The 19,396-nt window shown below is 32.6% G+C and overlaps 2 protein-coding genes across 2 annotated transcripts; one reads left to right on the top strand and one right to left on the bottom strand.

Moving 5' to 3' along the window:
- Positions 1-830: 830 nt before the first annotated feature.
- Positions 831-2,960, bottom strand: LOC113774684 (bifunctional monothiol glutaredoxin-S16, chloroplastic). Its single transcript, XM_027319284.1, has 2 exons — positions 2,394-2,960; positions 831-1,433 (listed from the first exon to the last, which is right to left on the bottom strand). The coding sequence occupies exons 1-2, from the start codon at positions 2,811-2,813 to the stop codon at positions 930-932; spliced, it is 924 nt and encodes a 307-aa protein (XP_027175085.1). The 5' UTR covers positions 2,814-2,960; the 3' UTR covers positions 831-929.
- Positions 2,961-15,002: 12,042 nt separating this feature from the next.
- Positions 15,003-17,070, top strand: LOC113775542 (protein trichome birefringence-like 3). Its single transcript, XM_027320472.1, has 6 exons — positions 15,003-15,250; positions 15,337-15,574; positions 15,671-15,842; positions 15,951-16,150; positions 16,255-16,413; positions 16,566-17,070. The coding sequence occupies exons 1-6, from the start codon at positions 15,079-15,081 to the stop codon at positions 16,897-16,899; spliced, it is 1,275 nt and encodes a 424-aa protein (XP_027176273.1). The 5' UTR covers positions 15,003-15,078; the 3' UTR covers positions 16,900-17,070.
- Positions 17,071-19,396: the final 2,326 nt, after the last annotated feature.

Below are 19,396 nucleotides of genomic sequence, written 5' to 3'. Positions count from 1 at the left end.
ACTCAGCCAAAACAAACGGCTCCCTTCCAATGGCAATTTCGGCATTTTGAAGTTTTTAATGGTGCAATTGCTAAGCTGGACTGACGGAGGGGGTAAACTGTGAAAAAAAAACGTTGAGGGTAAATTGAAAAATGATCCATACTTAAAGGGGATAAAGTGTGATTAACTCTAATATTTACTACCCCTAACCCTTTCTTTCGTAGGGCCTATAGTCATAACTAAGAAGGCGCTGATGGACAGCCAAAAGGAAAAATAAATAAATTTCCTTTTTGCATTTACATGAAAATGAATTCAAAAACTGCAGAATGATGCTAGTGATATTATGAAAACGTCAAAAGGAGGTTTCTCAAATTACCCCTTAAAAAAAATCTTAAAAAAGTTCCTTCCCTTGAGAGAACATGTAATGCTTTTCGAGTTCTTCATTTCTCAGTGCGACTTCAAGTACCGCAAAATCTTCAACCTTAGTCAACATCCAAATGGTAAAAGAAACTTTTGCTAAATAATTTGTTTGGATATCATATTATTTTAAATAATATTTCGCCTGTATCATAAACAGATTTTTCAATTCACTTTTTATATTTTTAATTATTTTTTTATCTCACATACGTCACATCACATCACATCATAAAAAGTGTTACAGTAATTATTTTAAATAATACTTTATCCAAACAAACCGCAGGTACTCGTTCATGCCTCTCTCAAGATGAATAATGCATCGAACAGAAAAAATCCCTGCTGGTAGCAACCCATGTGATTTCGCAGCTCGAAAGGGGGACTCGTTCATAATGTTTATTTGTAAAGCAAAATTTGGGCGTACTAGGTTTTCAGCATTGCGCATTAAACAAATTAAATGACCTTAAATTATTAGCCGCTATTGTCAAACCATGCTCGTTACACAAAGCTCCAATTCTACAAAGTTGAATGCAATTTTACTTTCTGAACAAACCTGCAAGTTCCCTCTTCTCGTACATGGAGGACAGAATATCACATCCACCAACCAATTCGCCATTAACAAAGATCTGAGGGAAAGTAGGCCAGTTACTGTACTTCTTCAATGTCTCCCTCAATCCAAAATTATACTCTTCATCAAGCACATCAACACTTTCATACTCAACCCCCTCACTCTCAAGAATTCCCACAACTCTCTGCGAGAATCCACATAGCGGAGCACTTCTGGATCCCTTGATAAAGGCCACCACCTTGTTCTCCTTCACAAGACGGTCAATGAGGCCTTCTAAAGGGACCGTCAACTGAACATGGCGTCCTGGTGTTAATCTCAGATCAGCCTTCTTTTTTGGGGGTTTCCGCACCCATGTAGAGTTTCCAGGTTCATTGCCAGGTGGGACCTTTCCCGTGGCTGATATATGTTCTTCCATCCATGTCTTCCAAGCCTGGGTTAAAGCTGCTCTATCTGGCTCATCTACAACCCCAGCCTGCAGTTAAGAATAATAGCAACCGGGTAAGGTATTCTTACCCTGTAGATTAATTATTGAGGATATGGTTTTTTGACAAGCAGCAATACCCAAACCCAAATATGAGCCTGCAAATTTTTACTAGTAGAAGCTATGAAGAGCCAAAAAGAAGCAAGTATACTAAGTCCACCATGCTCATTGGCTTCCATTTATTTTCTTCACCTGTAGCCTTTAAAGCAAAATGTACACTTACACAGCGTAGATGAGAGATCTACAGCAGTTCTTCTAGGCTAAGAGGGCACAAGTTAAGCTAGACATCTGTCAATAGGAGGGAGAAATTATGAAATTACAAGAACTTCAACAGCAGAAGGATCCATAATGTCTTCTGCTTCAGACAATCAACAATTTAATTTAGGATCAGCACGAGTATACAACCCAAGGCTAACCAATTTGTTCGTGAATCTTTCATAATTTTTGGCTGCTGGTGTTCAAGAAGCTTGTTAAATTGAAATGCTAATTTTGTGATGAAACTTTCACCATCATTAGATAACTAGGCAGATATCAAACTGATATACTAATATCCCCTAAAGAAAACAAGACTTGTGCCAAACTACCTTACGACAGCACTTCTTCATAGCTTAATAATTTTGTTTTCATTTATGTACGTAAACGTGATGTATCTTACAAGAATATTACAGCCCAATTTAAGTTCCAAAGTGGAGAAGTATCTTAATGGCCAAGAAAAAAATGCAAAGTCAATCTGAGACAGACTCGCATAACCTCCAACTGAGTCTTACTCTTCACGAGAGAACATTTTTGGGAGCAAAAATTGAAGCTCATGACAACCCCTGGATTCATCTTGGAGTAGCTTCACACTAGAGCTGTATATGAGAGTAAGAAAAATACTTATCCTAAAAAGCACAGACCCAAAAAAAAAAAAATCGTGAAATACTTTGTGGGTATAATTAAAGGGTGCATAACCTTAATAGAGGAGCAGAGTTCAGGTACGGATTTCCTGTGACCGACGACACTGGCCGCGATGTTTCGAGAGATGCCGATGAATTGGAGGTCGGTGTTTCCGTCGTAGACAGCGTAGACACCGGAACTCGACGGGAAAGTTCCAGGGACTGCGTCAGTTTCAGGTGGGACGGCCACCAATTCGGTGTCGGAGAGGTTCTTGAGCGCCGAAACCACGACGCTAGCATGGCGACGTTTGATTTCGGTATCAGATTTAGGTCTGGGTCTGGGTCTAGGATGAATGGAACGTACTGATGGAAATGAGAATTTGGGAATTGGATAAGACGAAGTGGTGGAATTACAGTTTCGATGTACTAAAGTAGGACATACGAGACGAGAAGGATGGGTGTGTGTTGGAGAAGTGAAGTTGAAAGAGGCCGCCATGGAGACGGAAATTGAGTAAAAGAGAAGATGAGGGACAGAGAGTCAGAGAGGACGAAGAACAAAGAGAGGATCCGGTCTACGGAGCAGCAAAACCTGAAGCTTAGGCTCCTATGCGTGTTTACGGAAAAAAAAATTCACCAGAAAAAAAAAAAAAAGGCTTGGAAATGACAGATTAATAGACGAGTTAGGGAACCTTTTTTATCAACCCCTCTCCAGTCCACACTCTTCTCATCCCCACCTGCCACGCTCTGGATTCGAACCTGAATTTAGCGTAGGCCTTGATTGAAATGAAATTTTTCACCAAAAAATTTATATTCTCCGTAAATACAGGTTGCGTTTGGATTAGCTGTTTTTTAGGTTGTTTTTCAAAAACACCACTGTAGCATTTCGAATCTGAAAAACAAGTCCGTTTGGATTAGTTGTTTTTTGGGGTTGTTTTTCAAAAACTATATAAAAAACTTTTACTGTAGATTTTTTTGGATTATTTTTAGAGGTATTTTTGAAACATATTTTTGAATATTTTTAGAATATTATAATTTTTTATTTTTATATAAATATACATTTATGCATTTATAATACATTTATATTTACAAATGTATAAATGTATATTATTATAAATGTATAAATTATAAATGAATATTATATAAATGTATAAATTATAAATTATAAATTTTATATTTTTATATAAATATGCATTTATGCATTTATAATACATTTATAGATATTTATAAATAAATATATTTATATATTCATATAAAAATATATAAATGTATTATATTATATATAATACATAATATAAATATATTTATAAATGTGAATATTATAAATATATTATAAATTATAAGTGTATATTATTATAAATGTATAAATTATAAATGAATATTATAAATGTATAAATTAATATATTATAAATATATATTAATATTATGTAGAAATGTATTTATATAATTAATATAAATGTATATATGTATTAATATTATGTATAAATGTAAAATTAATATTATGTATATTAATATAAATGTATAAATGTATTATATTATATATAATACATAATATAAATGTATATTTAAATGTATAAGTGTATATTTTTAAAAATGTATAAATTATAAATGAATATTATATAAATATATAAATAATAAATTATAAATATATATTAATATTATGTAGAAATGTATTAATATAATTAATATAATATATACATGTATTAATATTATGTATAAATGTAAAATTAATATTATGTATATTAATATAAATGTATAAATGTATTATATTATATATTATACATAATATAAATGTATATTATAAATATACATAAATATTTATATATTATGTATAAATGTACATTTATATAAATGTATAATATATTATATATTATATTATATATAATTTATATAACATATAATATTTATGTAAATATATTATAAATATATAAAAATATATTTTAAATAAAATAAAATATTTATAATATGTATGTATAAATATATAATATTAGAAATGTATAATATATATAATATACATTAATATTAATATAATTTATATATAATATACATAATTGAAATATACATATTAATATATATTATAAAACAAAATTGCATAAATATATTTATAAATTTGTATATAAATAAATATATATATATAAATATATAATATTTATTTCAATTGATATAATATATATAATATTATACATAATTGAAATATACATATTAAAATACATAATTGAAATATACATATTAAAATATATAATTAAAATATATTAAAACATAATTGAAATATACATATTAAAATATATAATTAAAATATATTAAAATATAATTGAAATATACATATTAAAATACATAATTAAAATATACAAATTGAAATCTACTTATTAAATATACAAATTAAATATACATAATTGAAATATATTTGGAGTTGTTTTTTATATATTGTTTGGATATGGTGTTTTTTAACTTGTTTTTGAAATACACATTTACTGTAGCATTTGGAATGTGAAAAACAGTTTTTCAAAAACAGGTGCAAAAACACCCAATCCAAACACACCCACATTTTTTAACCACCATTTTACTTTATATATATTAAATTATTATAATATATTTTCTACGAAACTCTAAAAAATTGTAATTCAAACAGGACCTAATAATTTTAAGTGGTCATTTCCATCTTTACGCCCTTCTCACCCCCACCTGTCATACTTCAGATCAAACTCTGAATCTAGTGGATGAAACACTAAAAAATTTTTCTGGCCATTTCCATCCCCAAGAGCTAGGTGAGGAACCCCGGACCGGGCAATGGCAGTGGAGAGAACTCTAAAAAATTTCTTTGGCCAATCAAGTTTGCTTGACCAATAGGTCAACGACAACAAAATTAATACCTTTTGATTTCAACATGTTTGATAATAAAAATGGCTTACTATTTAATATGTTAAACATGATTTAATTTGCATACAAAAATTTAAGTGAAAGTTATATTGCATTGCTTATACATATAACACATTTTCAAACATGTTTTAGCATAAAATACACATTTACTCTATATTTGTTTGACACACTTTTTTTTCCCTAATCTTCATCTTTCCACACATTTCTTATCCCTAACTATTAGATTCAAAATTCGAACCATAAATTTGACCATCCTTTTTACCCCTAACATTTTGAATCCTGTTAGACAGATTTGAATCCTGAACCTGATAGTAAAAAGAATTCCAAACACACACAAACAAACACACACACTTGTGCGCACACACTCACGTACACAAATTCATAGACTTAACATACTACCTCTCAATTGTTTCATTATTTTCATTCAAAAACACACTTTTCTTCCTCTCCAAATGCACAAAAAAAGACAATTATTTTTAAAAACAAAAAATATTATTTGTTTGATATTTCAATTCAATTAATTATGAAACATATATAACTTAAGTAATTCAGTAACTTAATATTTTCAACACTTAATTTTCAAATTTCAAAATTTAGAGTTCGTTTGGCACCCTTATTTTTTGCATATTTTTCATAGACAAAATTTTCTTCAACTTTAGCTATAGTTAACTTGTTAAAATATACTAGTAAATTAAATATAAAAAAAACACATCAAAATATTCAAAAAACACGCATCTCCTTTCCCTTTCTACCACTACCCTCGGGTAGTGGCAGAAAGGTTAGCTCTAGTGTCGTGGTTGACAACCTCGGGAGAATTCTTACTTTATGGCGAAAAAAAAAAGTGTTCTACAAGTGGGGCGTTTTTTGGGTAGTGTTCTTGAAATAGGGTGTTCGCATTTCCGGAATGCGAGCTCATCGAGCTCGCATTTCGGAAATGCGAGCTCAGTGACCACAAGACTTTTGACTCAGTCAAGACAATTGCAGAACGCATTTCTTGGATTAGTTCACAGCAAAACAAAGAAAACCGAGCCGGCCAGCAAACTCCTGCCATAGCTGCCTCGCAATTGAAAAAAACTGAGCTGGGTTCTGCACATCGAAGCATCCAAAGAGCTGGCCACCATGTGTCCTGTTTTGTGCTGCTATTAACGCCGGACGGCAGAAATTGGAGGAGCGGCGCCACCATCTCTGTTGTTCTGCTCCGCCGGAAGCCACGCAAATATGAAGTTTCTGCCTCGCTGAAGCAAGCTAGCCAGATTGCAGCCATAGACGGGCTTCTACACCCACTGATTGGCGACCCATTTGCGACTTTGCCCACCCACTGCCGCCCCATTGCCGACCCAACATTTGCCAGCATTGCCGTCCCACTTCAAGTGCCAAACAGCATAAAGGTGAGCCCTTTCCATTTGCAATGCCTCACATTTTAAGTTTAATTAATATTTGAATACTTGAATCCAAAGGGAAGTTCAGATTTGTTGTGAAATTTGGGTTTAAATTTGATGTAGGTTGTGCTTATTTTTGTAATTTTTGTGGTGGATTTGAGGATTTACGTTACATTGTTCGAATTGTTGCAATTTTTCTGTTTCCAATTTGTTGTAGTTACGGTAATTGTGCCCGTGTGGACAGTGGAGCTGGAAAAAGAAGGAAATAGTTTTTTGACAAATATTGCAAAATAGTTTAAAGCTAAAACCCCTTTTAAGGAAAAAGTTCATTTAATTGTTTCAACTATTTTTTAAAATTTTTTTAAAATTAGAATGAAATTTAGGATTAATTTCTTTTCTGTACATGTAACTCTAAAAAGAAAAGTGGTGCTAGTCTCATTTTATTGTTTACGGCGGATAGAGAGGTAGTGGTACTACGAACGGGTTGTTGTTCATTTTTTTTTTCCGATAAGGCATAGGAAATGACTAAATATTCTAACATTGGACGAACTTGAAATAACGTTTTAAAAAAAGTCTATTTTTTTGTGTTGAAGAAGATAAAACAAAAAAAAAGGAAAAAAGGGGCAAGTTCCATTTAAAATAGAAAATGGATTCTAATTAAGGGAATTAAACATGAGATGCAAATGAGAAACGAATTTCTCTAGGACAGCTATGGGTAAATCGTACATTAGAGTTGTGTTCGTAGAGAAGATTTTAGAAAAATAAGGGCCTTGAACTAAAATGGAAAAATAAATTTTGCTAAAATTACAATATATGTTAGCGTGACCTAAAATTTGATGCGCGTTTTTTGAAGTTGTGTTGGATGCATTTCCATTGCTTTAACAGTCTTAGCATGCCATTTAATTATTTTTTATATACATTTAGACACTATTGTCGTACTTTAACAAGTGTATATAAATATATTTGACAAATACTTATTTTTCACTAATGTAGTTATAAAAGCCATTTACAATAATTAGTACTTTAATACGCGCTGTATAATTTGAAATGATAATAATTACAATAATTAGTACTTTAATATGTCTTGTGTAATTTAAAATGATAATAATTAATCATCTCTGACTATTTTAATGTACAAAATAATTGTCTAAAATGCTAAGCACATAGTAGACAAAGTCTCTAATACTCAATGTGGGGGCAAGGGTTATGTACCAAATTTGGGTGGCAAGTGCCTACTTTTCAGTTTTTGTTTTTAAAATATATTTCGCAGCTGTTATTTTTGGTCGAATCACTATCTACATTGGACATTGTATGTTTTGCAATTGGAGTTTAGAAATTTTATTGACAGTATGTAGTTTATAGATTGGAGCTTTTGAATTTCATGGATATTTGGATTGTTTGACATGGAGTTTTAGCCCATTTATAGGGGAGACTCTGTCGAATTTTTTGTAGAGTGTTCTTTGTGAGGGCAACCTTCTGGATGTAGAAGAGGGCGTTAGAACACGTTAACGGATTTATTTTAAGTCGAATCGATGGATTTAAAGTTATATCTAATATTGTAGTCTATATTTACAGTATATGCATGTCGAGGTTAGGGAAATAACGGATAATGCTGTCAAGTGGCCTTTGGATATAGCCAAAAAAATCTTATTCTGTTGATGATGAAAATAGCACACGTATATGAACATAAATCTTGTATAGCTATATGGATGTGGAGCCCAAAAAATGAAACATATTCTTCCAATTCGCATGTCAATCAACTCTCTTTTGCAATTCGTAGGCGGGTCATAGTTGTCATTCGGTATTAAGTTTTAGTTAACAACTACATTTTATGGACGTCCAAACAATGAAATAGTATAGTTTGTTAAAGCTTTTCAAAACCACGAAGGCGTTAATGAAATTAAATGGATTTATTTGAAGGTGAATTGATGGATTTAAAGTACTTTAATACGTCTTGTGCAATTTGAAATGACAGTAATTAGGTTTGTTGGACAGGGAGTTTTAGCCCATTTATAGGGGAGATTGTTCCACCACGGGCTGAGATGACTATCACTACTCTTCGCCGCCTTGGTATTGGCATTCCACGCCCTGTTCAGGAGCGGAGACAGAAGGCTAGACATGGTCGGGATGAAGCTGGACCATCTACTGCAGCACCACCTCCTCCTCCACCGCAGACTAATTGGCAGCGACTCTTTGACCATATCGAAGACTTTGCATTCCAGTTTGCTGACGTTAGGAATCGTCTAAGCCGAATTGAAGATCATTTGGGCATTCATCCACCAACCAATCGTGATGCAGAGGATGACGATGATGCCGAGGGGGATGATTGACATGGCGCACTACAGAAGCTATCTTTAGTTGGTGGATTTGCTTGCCTAATTATCTTAACTTGTGGAACTTAAGATGTTTAACTTCATTTTATTTTTTCTGTTTTTTATTTGGTAGGCACTTGTATTTTGACAGTGGTTCGTGAATAGTGGCTGATAAGGATCTCAGCCATTGACTTGGGGAAAACTTCTTTCTTTTCTTTTCTTCTTTTGTTTCATTTCTTCCCTACACATTGAGGACAATGTGTAATTTAAGTGTGGGGGGAGAAATATGTGTGGTACTTGTGGTTTTAGTTGTGTTTCATATAATTGTTGTGCTGAAATTGTATTTCTTGTGGTTGGTGGCAGGGAGTTTTAGTCCACTTTTAAGGGGAGACTTTGCCAAAATTTTTCCAAAACCTTATACATATATATGTTATTAACCATAATAAATAAATAAATTTTTTTCACTTATCCTTTTGAAATAAATATATATAGTTTTGAAACTTCTTTTCTCATTGAATTTGGGAAATGATTTTTATGTGATTATAATTTTTACATCTATAGGAAAGTATATCTAGTAAAGTGGACAAATTTATGACTACATTTTGCACATTTGATGAAAATTCTTCTTTTTCTCTGATTTTATAAGTTAAGAAATTAATATGGTCAATAAGTGTCATACTTTTCTCATGATTATTCTTAGAGGGAATTTTATTATATATACACCAAAACAAAAAAGGGTTATTCTACTCCAAATGTTTTTGTACTTAGTAACCGGGAGTCTTCATCTACAAATGTTGACTTTCGCGTAAAACGATACTTAAATTAAGAGTATGAAAAGCAACTTCAGTATGTGAAATGTTCAGTAACCGGTGATCTTCATCTAAAAATATCTACATTCGCATCAATTGTAAAAGGTAAAACACGCAAGATTTAATCGCTAGATATTTGATTTAATTTTTTTCTTTTCCTTTTCAACTACCAAACAAATAACATGCACTTCATAAAAATAACTTATATAATTTTTTTAAATAGCATTGCGTTATGGAATTTCTAAAATTACAATAAAAAAATTGTAACAGATATTAATGACTATTAATTATTAGATTCTTATAACTAATATTCATCGGTGTCAACAAAATAAATACGATTCATTAATAACAAAGGAAAATTAGAATTTGATAAATAAATTTATTTCAGAAAAAAAGATCAAAAGTTAGTATTTTATTCATAAAATATAGTCAACACCTTACATGTTAATAATTTCATTCTATTTTTACATTGATCTATGAAATAGAAAGAACGATGCATGTGTTCTTTTTCCACCATTTAAATGTATTATAATAAAATAACGTATTTCCAACCGTAAAATTACCAATTTTTTTAATATAAAAGAAATATGCATGTATAGTAAATTATATTAAAAAGATTGTTGTGAATATGATTTTTCTTTAGAGCACATATTTGATGACTTTAGGCACGTGCAAGTTTTAAAATAAAAAAATTTTATTCCTCTTCTAATTACAGATTTTTAAATAAAATTTCTCTAACATTTCTCCAAAATATAAGATTTTAGTTGAGATTTTAAAATAAGATTTTACTACCGATAGCATTTTAGTAAAGGCAAATTCTACAAAACAAACAACATTTACATTTAATTGTACATTTTTTTTGAGCTCGTAAATTTCATTTTCAATTTTTTTTCTACCAAGTTTGAATTTATTTTTCTGAAAGCCATACTTATAAATGCGAAATCTAACACAAAAATTAAATACAATTTTTGGAGGTCAAATTTATCAAATGCGAGATATTTGAAAAATTTTAAAAAAAAAACATTTAGGACCTCGCATTTAGCTCTTACTATTTTCTTGAAAAAATTCTCTAGCTCCCAAAAAAAAGCAAAAAAAATTACATTATACTTAGTGTCTTTAAATGCGAGCTCAACTTATTGAGCTCGCATTTCGCGAATGCGAGCTCAATAGCAGACCTCCGAAGAAATTTTTTTTTTTTTTTAAGGAATGGGAACGCGCATGCGACATCTTTAAACATTTTGTTTTAATACAAAAATATAAATCTCTGCCTCCGAAAAAAAATTAGCAAAAAAATTGATGCATCTCTGTTGAGCAAAATAAGAATGTGATTAGCTCGCCACAATCACCCCTTTTGTAGAATTTTTTTAAAATTCATCACAAAATTAGAAATTTGTCGCGGCATATGTGGTATGACAGCAGGCAGGGGTGAATTCTTAGTTTATGATGGAAAAAAAAGGAATTCTACAAAGGAGTCGGTTTTTGGAGCTTGTATAACCTGCGGCATATGATCTTCTGCTTTTGGAAAAATGCTAACAAAATGTTTAAGCAGATTTCTTGACTTTGTAGTTTCACGCGGGACAAAGACAAAAATTTTGTTGCACAGCAGTATTTATTAGCTTAACATAATTTGCGTTATTGTGATTTATTTTGCAGTTTATTTGTAGGATTGTTTAGCTTCTCTGAGGTATAGAGAACTGGTTTTTTTTTTTAATAAGGTGTAGAGTCCTAGAGTTGTTGTAGGATTTTGTTTTCCGTTTGTAAATGCTTACTGCCTATTTCATTTCTTAGTAATTAAATTTGAATTTTACAAAAAAAAAATTCATAATTGTGTTAATTTTCTAATATATATTACTTCATAATTGTTATAATTTATGGTTAAACCCCCTATTATTAACAATATACCCTTAAGCAATCCAAAGAAATTAATGTGCATACTATATATTTAGTATACCATATATTTGTAAAACAAACATCTGCAGGCAACTTAAGGCAAGGAAGTAAAATACCAAAAAAAAAAAAAAAATACGTGCATGCACTTATTAGAGCTCACATTTGCGGAATGCGAGCTCAATAAGTAGAGCTCGCATTTCGCGAATGCGAGCTCTATTCTAACCTCGCATTCGTGAAATGCGAGCTCTACTGAGCTCGCATTTCACGAATGCGAAGACCCCCGGACGGAATTCATTGTCAAAATCACCCCTTTTGTAGAATTTTTTTAAATTTCATCACAAAATTAGAAATTTCTCTGACAACCTCACTGTCCCCATATGATATGTAGCAGCCGGAAAACTACAGCCAATACTTCATTTATTCCATTAAAAGTGTCGTGTTTTTCATTTTGAAATATCTCTAAATAGTTGTTATCTTTCTAAAATTAAAGTTATTTTTTATCACTATTTTCAAAGTTGTCTCTACTTTTAGGTGTATGTCATGTTATTTCCAAATATGAATTTTAAATTTTTGAAGTAGATTTGGAAACAAAAGTACTACCATTACAATCAATTCATTATTCTTAAAAAGTTAGAATCAGGAAATGCAACGAAAAATATGGGATGAAGGGAGTATATTTGATTTTAAATTTAAATTCAAAGAAGTTATTAGACACCTAACAATATTGGTGTTTTATTAGCAGAAAATATATAAGATCGTCCAATCGGACGGAAAGCAGTTTTTTTTTTTTTGTTGTTGGAAAATGTTCATTTCATATAACATCTTGCATGGATAAAAGTCAACAGGTATGAAAGCACAACATGCAAGTAACACAAAAATGTATTTGTGGAAATGGTTTTCAACAGAATTGGTTTTACATTTTGACAATAAATGTGTAAATAATTTTATTTAAATAAAAATATGAAGATGGATAGTCATTTAGTGGTTATTGATGATCCTAATGAAAAGTTAGGGATATATTTGAATGGATGTGTTTTTCCTAATTTTGTCAAATAAATAATCAATGGTCATGAGGCAGTAGCACCTCAAAGCGTGATTTCTTATGTTCTTCAAACAGTGGCAGCAATTGGAGAAGTTTCAGCACAAATTGTTTTTCCGCAATTGGAAAATGACTTCGATTGTTCTCTCAGGTCTAAAAGTTTTAGAGGTTTGTAATTCTATTTTTCTATAACATAGAGTATGATTTCAAACCTCATCTTCACACGCCAATTTTAATTTTATGAGGTTTAATCCCTCAGCATTGATTAAGAACAGCAGATTGAACAAACAGAAAATTCTGAGTTCAGCTTAAAGCAAAGATAATTGGCTCTGTTTGAATTGCTGAGTTTTTCAAATACTATTAAAAATTTTAAAAAAATACTCTAGAAGGTACGCTAAAAAGTATTCCAAAATTTTTTAATATTTAAAAAATATATCAAAATATATTCTAAAAACTCTTCTACTCTTAAATATTTCAAAATATTTTCTAAAAATATTTCAAAACATACTATAAAAACTCTGCTACAGTAAAAATTTTCAAAAACACCCCTAAAACCAGCTAATCGAAACACACCCAATAGAATCAGGGAAAGCAAGATTCTTACGTGCCATGTTAGCAAGTGCAGAAATTTTACCAAAAATAGCAAAAAAAAAAAAAAAAAAAAGGGACGAAATCATCATGGGGGCAACTCTGGTTTATGATGGGTGACCAGCAAGTTCTTCCCTGTGAAACTCAGCAACTAGAATTGCTGCAGTAACGTCCATTCAAGTTTGTTCGGGAGTCATGACGAATGGTCCGGTAAACGATGTGCGATCAAAATAGTATGGACCTTGGAAGAGACTGTTGTTGGGCCATCTCTCCCTGCCTCCCCACATCACGTCCATGAAGCACGTTTGTAAACATATTGAGGTAGACAATAATGAACTTAAGACTGCTTTAGAGGTAATTAACATCCCGAGTTGCCATTAGCTACATTTGCCAAACCATGGATTCTTCTGTGCTGTCCTAGCTCACAAAATTTTTTTTTTTTCCATTATAGTAATAAAGAACCTCAAGAGCCAAAACTTGTTAGAATGTAGGCAAGCACAGCGACCCTTCTGGTAAGTTATATATATATATGATCTCTAAGTATTTCATCAAGATATTGAATTCTATTGTATGGTAAAAACCAGTAACCTTTGTGCGTGTGAGTGTGTGTTTTATTTTTCCTTTTCTGATGTCAAAACAATAATAATAAGGGCAAAAAACCTCAACGACCACTAAACTATTGGTCAGATCATGTTTTGGCCATCAAACTATTTTTCGTCAGTAATTGACCATTAAACAACTTAATCAGTAAATCCGTGACCATTTAGTCGATAATCGCTCTTAATCTGTGAAATTAGCTATACACGTGGCAAAGTGCAAGGTAATTTTGTCCAATAATTACGCGACCCTATTTCACACATTAACTGCTAATTTTATAGATTAAGAGCAATTATCGACTAAATGGTCATGAGTTTACTGATTAAGTTGTTTAGTGGCCAATTACTGATGAAAAATAGTTTGATGGCTAAAACATGATCCGACCAATAGTTTAGTGGCTGCTGAGGTTTTTTACCCTAATAATAATGAGACAAAGTGACAGCATTTTACGCAGAATCCACCTTTAGAGATGTAGCATCCATATACAATGGCTTGCGGATGGAATTACATGCCATTTCTAAACCTACACAGTGCAAAAAATGAACAAAAATATTTTTTAGTTGTTCTCAAAAATCCCATATAGTCGCCAAGTCACTTTAAAGGTTGTCGTATAAATTCAACATTAGGCAGAAATGATGGGCGGTGGAGAGTTTTAAATCAACGATCACTTTCATGCCCTTGTCTTTTCAGCTGGAAGAATCAACAACAGCTTGTGGAAATCTTTAAAACAACTAGTATCCAACGAATCCGGCTACTGTTTGATTGAGAAGTCGAACCTGTTACGGGAGAGGAGATATGAACAGCACTTGTTTAACTTCAAGTGCAAGTTATTTGAGAGAGGCAGACATAGACATTGAATTACAGTTGACTTAATTCCTACAGAAAACCTTTCCTACGTAATGATTACCCTGAATAATGAAGCAGCTGCTTCTACGGAATAGTTGCTTTGCTTCTTTTCCTTTTAGGAGCAGAAGATCGGAGGAGGCTAAATGTCACCCTTGCAACTCACTATAACTCCATCACTGAATCACTTTTTAGTATTGTCCACCAAAAAATAGAGTCTAGTAGTGATAAACCGTACAACAATACATGGCATGGCTTTAGCTTCACTCCTACTCAAAAACCAATAGAATAGTTCACAAAAGCTTATCACTCATTCTAACTGTCGGATTCATCATTCTGTTGCAATAGCACTAGACCTCCAAACTTCGCTTTAGTTTGTGCCCTCTATTTCTTTGTTAAACTTCTCATCTTCCAGAGGATTTCCATCAGCATGGGAACGATTAAAGCCCCTAGAGGAAAGATACCATTATCCATAATTGCCATATTATTCTGCGTTTTTGCCTTCATGGCTCTTCTGTACACTGAAAGACTGAGTTTTCTTTCTTCCGGATCTATTTTCAAGTTTAGGCCCTGTGCAGCCAGGTATAAAATGTCCAAAACAGGTATTGGTTCGCATGCCATTTTTCTTGAATATTCTTTTCCATTTGTCCCCAGTGGCATTCCAATTAATGGCCTATTCTCTTGACAGATAATAAAAGGTCAGTGAACAAACAAATTGATTATGCAGCAGACGACCGGTTCGAATTTGATCCAGAGGAATGCGACATTGGTCATGGGAAATGGGTGTTTAACCGCTCGATTAAGCCGTTGTATTCGGACAGGACATGTCCCTATGTTGACAGGCAAGTTTCCTGCGTGAAGAATGGTAGAAACGACTCGGATTACCGGCACTGGCAATGGCGGCCAGATGACTGCATGTTACCTAGGTTAGCAACTCGCTTCCGAATCCTAATTCTAAATCGGATGATTCAGTAAATATGAAGGAATTTGCTTAATTTTCTTTGTGATGCCTTGAAGCTCAGGTTCAATCCAGATATTGCCCTAAAAAAGCTTCAAGGAAAGAGGCTGATGTTTGTTGGGGATTCACTGCAGAGAGGGCAATGGCAGTCTTTTGTTTGCCTCGTTGAACACATAATTCCTAAAAGCCAGAAGTCCATGAAGCGAGGCCGTGTTCATTCAGTTTTTAGAGCTAAGGTATTTTACTCTTTTTAAGTTATGTTGATTTCCTTCTGATAACTCTGAAGTGCATATTTGTTTCAGATTCATGAATTGATGACAAATTTTTTTTCCTACATTCTTCAGGAGTACAACACCACAATTGAGTTTTATTGGGCTCCATTTCTAGTTGAGTCGAACTCAGACGAACGCATAGTAGGAGATCCAAAGAAAAGAATTCTAAGAGTTGATTCAATTGCGAAACATGCCAAACACTGGGTAGATGTAGACATTCTTGTTTTCAATACTTACGTCTGGTGGATGAGCGGTCTCAAGATCAAGTCTCTGTAAGCTTTCTTTGCATAACTGAGCTAACCGTGACCTAAATACTAGAACGCACCATTTACCTGCTGGTCCATAACTCCATTTATCAACGTCTGGTGAAGCACAGATGGGGTTCATTTGCCAATGGGGAGGAAGGTTCTGAAGAGCTGGACGCACCTGTTTCGTACAGAATAGGATTGAAGACATGGGCGAACTGGGTTGATTCCACAATCGATCCTAATACAACTCGAGTGTTCTTTACTACAATGTCTCCCACGCATCAGAGGTTTGTAAACATTTCTTATTAAAAATTTCTTTAGCTGGATGGAGACTCTGTTTTCCTTTTCTTCATGATGGCCAATAGTTTTTTTCATCAAACCCATGTTTGAATTGAAATATAAATACTGATGCGAGTTTGTGTTCAATAAATATTATCAGGAGTGAAGACTGGGGCAACAAGAATGGGATCAAGTGCTTCAACGAGACAAAACCCATCTTGAACAAATGGCACTGGGGAAGTGGTTCAGATAGAAGGATGATGAATGTGGTGGCCAGTGTAGTTGAAAAGATGAAAGTGCCTGTCACGTTCATTAACATAACACAACTATCCGAGTACAGGATTGACGCTCACTCATCAATTTACACAGAGTTACAAGGACAATTGTTGACGGACGAGCAAAAGGCTGACCCGTTACACAATGCGGATTGCATACACTGGTGTTTGCCGGGAGTCCCTGATACTTGGAATCAAATACTTTTTGCACATCTGTAGCAAACAAAAATGGATACCAATTTAAATTGGCAGTACAGTCTAGGTGGTTGTAAACTTCCCCAAGGAAATTTCTTATGCTGTAAATGCAGCATAAGATTCAGTGTTGCTTGTACTTTGTATGGATGGGGTGTATAAAATCTCTTGCTCAAACCAGGACACCTGCGATTCTGTGTTGTTTGTATCTTTACCGCGTTCGCTAACATCTCTTCGTACAAACAAAATAGGTTGAAAACGAACCTCGACGACACAACGCAGACAGAGGTATGTTTAGAATTGGTTTGAAGATTAAAAAGAATGTTTGAACTTGGCTTGTGTTTGATAATTTTTTGAAAAAAATTGATTGAGTTTAGCTTAAATTTCTAGTGTATGTTTATGAAAAGTTTGGCTTAGCATGTCTTAGTATTGAGCTCAATTGCATACAATCAAAGTTTGGCTTGAAATTTCATGTTGTATTATATAGAAATTTTCACTCTAGTTTCTTACTTTTTTTTTCCCTTAATTTTTGCTCTCTAATATTCAAGAAATCTATTACGATGAATTAGGGATGTCATTGTCAATTATGCCTATTCAAAAAATTTGTTACTATGAATTATAGATGTAATTAAAATCAATTATTTCTATTCAAGAGATAAGAGTATTATATGCTTGCTATTTTATAAGATAGGCAATATGCGGAAAGGAAACAACTAGAGTTAAGGAAGGAAACTTTAAGATTATTTTTATGAAATTTACTTGTTTTATATGTTCCTGAATACATCGAGTCGGACAACGTGAAAATTGTGATTGATTTGTTAATATTTTTGAGTTTGAAATTATGTTCGGGTTTGGATTAATACCTAAACAAACAAACTTGAACGAGCCTGATTCGAGGTGAATTCAGGTCGAATATCAAACTACTTGGTTCAATTTACAGCTCTACAAACAAATAAATATTTATAGTGGCCAAAGTAATGAAACTGACGGTAAACTTGAGAAACTTTCACTAAATCCATCACTATAATATCCATTTTAGAAAAAAAATATATCGAAGTAAATTAGTAGAACAACTACAAATGGAAAACAATCTCAATTGAACCCTTTACACATGTTTTTTGGAAAGTGATATTAGCATCCTTCTTTTGCTTTAGATGGGAGGATGGAGTGCTCTGATCTTTTTTGCAAGTGCCAATATCAACTGGCTTTTGGCATAAACTAAAATGATGCTTTTAGAGCAACTTTTATGTTTCACAAATACAAAATTAGCTTTCATAATTTTATTATATATTTTAAACTAAATAAAGAGATAAATTTGTTTTAGAATTCAAAATTGCATATATCAAATAGAAAAATACTTATGCAAGTATGCAGGTAAACGATATGATTAAGAACTTAATAAGTACTTTGACCGAAAGGTCTACTAATTGAAGTACTTTTTCGTAAACCATCACAACCCAAAATGGCCATTAATATTCAAATGCTGTTCGCCTAAATGCAAGGAATGATGTTAACCAAATACATTAAAAATGTTTTTCCATGAGAAGCACCATAAAGGGTTATGGTGTTTTTGCTAGAAAAGTGCTTTTGGAGGATAAAAGTTAATGTGTGTGGTAAGCGTAATTCCTCGAATTTAGGAATGAAAATTTTGAACATTAAAGCACTGTCAACACAAGTTAAAATTAGTGTTTTAGAGGAACTTTTGTGTTTTAAAAAAAAATAAAAATTTTCAAATTTTTATTAAATTGAACATTTTTTATTTTATTTAAAAAATCCTTTAATAATTTTATTATAAATTTGGAAACTAAATGAAGAGATAAAAATATTTTAAAAATTCAAAGTTACCCATTATCAAATAAAAAATCACTTATGTAAGTATGCACCCCAATAATATATGCATCCAAATAATAATGTGAGCAAGCATTTCATAACTACTTTGACTAAAAACTCTACTAATTTAAGTGCGTTTTGATAAGCCACTTTAACTCCAAACAGAGGCCCTTAGTGAATTTGCAGAGAAAATGCACTTTAAAGGGAATAATTTATCACTAACACTTTTGAGGGTTAATATTCCTTCTGATTGCTCTTTAAGTGTGGAGGAAGGTCTTGAAGCTTAGAGGATTGGCACAACCTTTTGGTTCAACATTCTGTTGTATTCTGCGCAATGCTACTGAGGAAATTATAGATCATTTATTTTTTGAATGTCCGGTGACTGCAATCGTATGGCAAAAGTTTCAAGCATTACGTGAAGAGTGCAGGGGCGCTAACCCATGATCTATTGAGTCCACCTGCACTGGAATTTCAAGCCGTTTGTTGGCTATTAGTACAATCTATCAGGTTTGGAAAGCCAGAAATAAGGCTATTTTCAAGAATGTTCCTGCTCCTGCTGCTGCTGATAGAATCCTTGCAACCATTGTTGACACTACTGTTAGGCTTGTTGGAGCCTGATGGAGGAAAGTTCCACTTGTAAAAGCGATTTGAGATTCCGTTGTAGAGTGAGGTATAGCACTGGGATGTTTTGACA

This window comes from Coffea eugenioides, chromosome 6 (assembly GCF_003713205.1).
Source record: "Coffea eugenioides isolate CCC68of chromosome 6, Ceug_1.0, whole genome shotgun sequence".
Taxonomy (NCBI): domain Eukaryota; kingdom Viridiplantae; phylum Streptophyta; class Magnoliopsida; order Gentianales; family Rubiaceae; genus Coffea; species Coffea eugenioides.
Note: the sequence above shows the minus strand (reverse complement) of the source record. Positions and strands in the feature narration are given on the sequence as shown.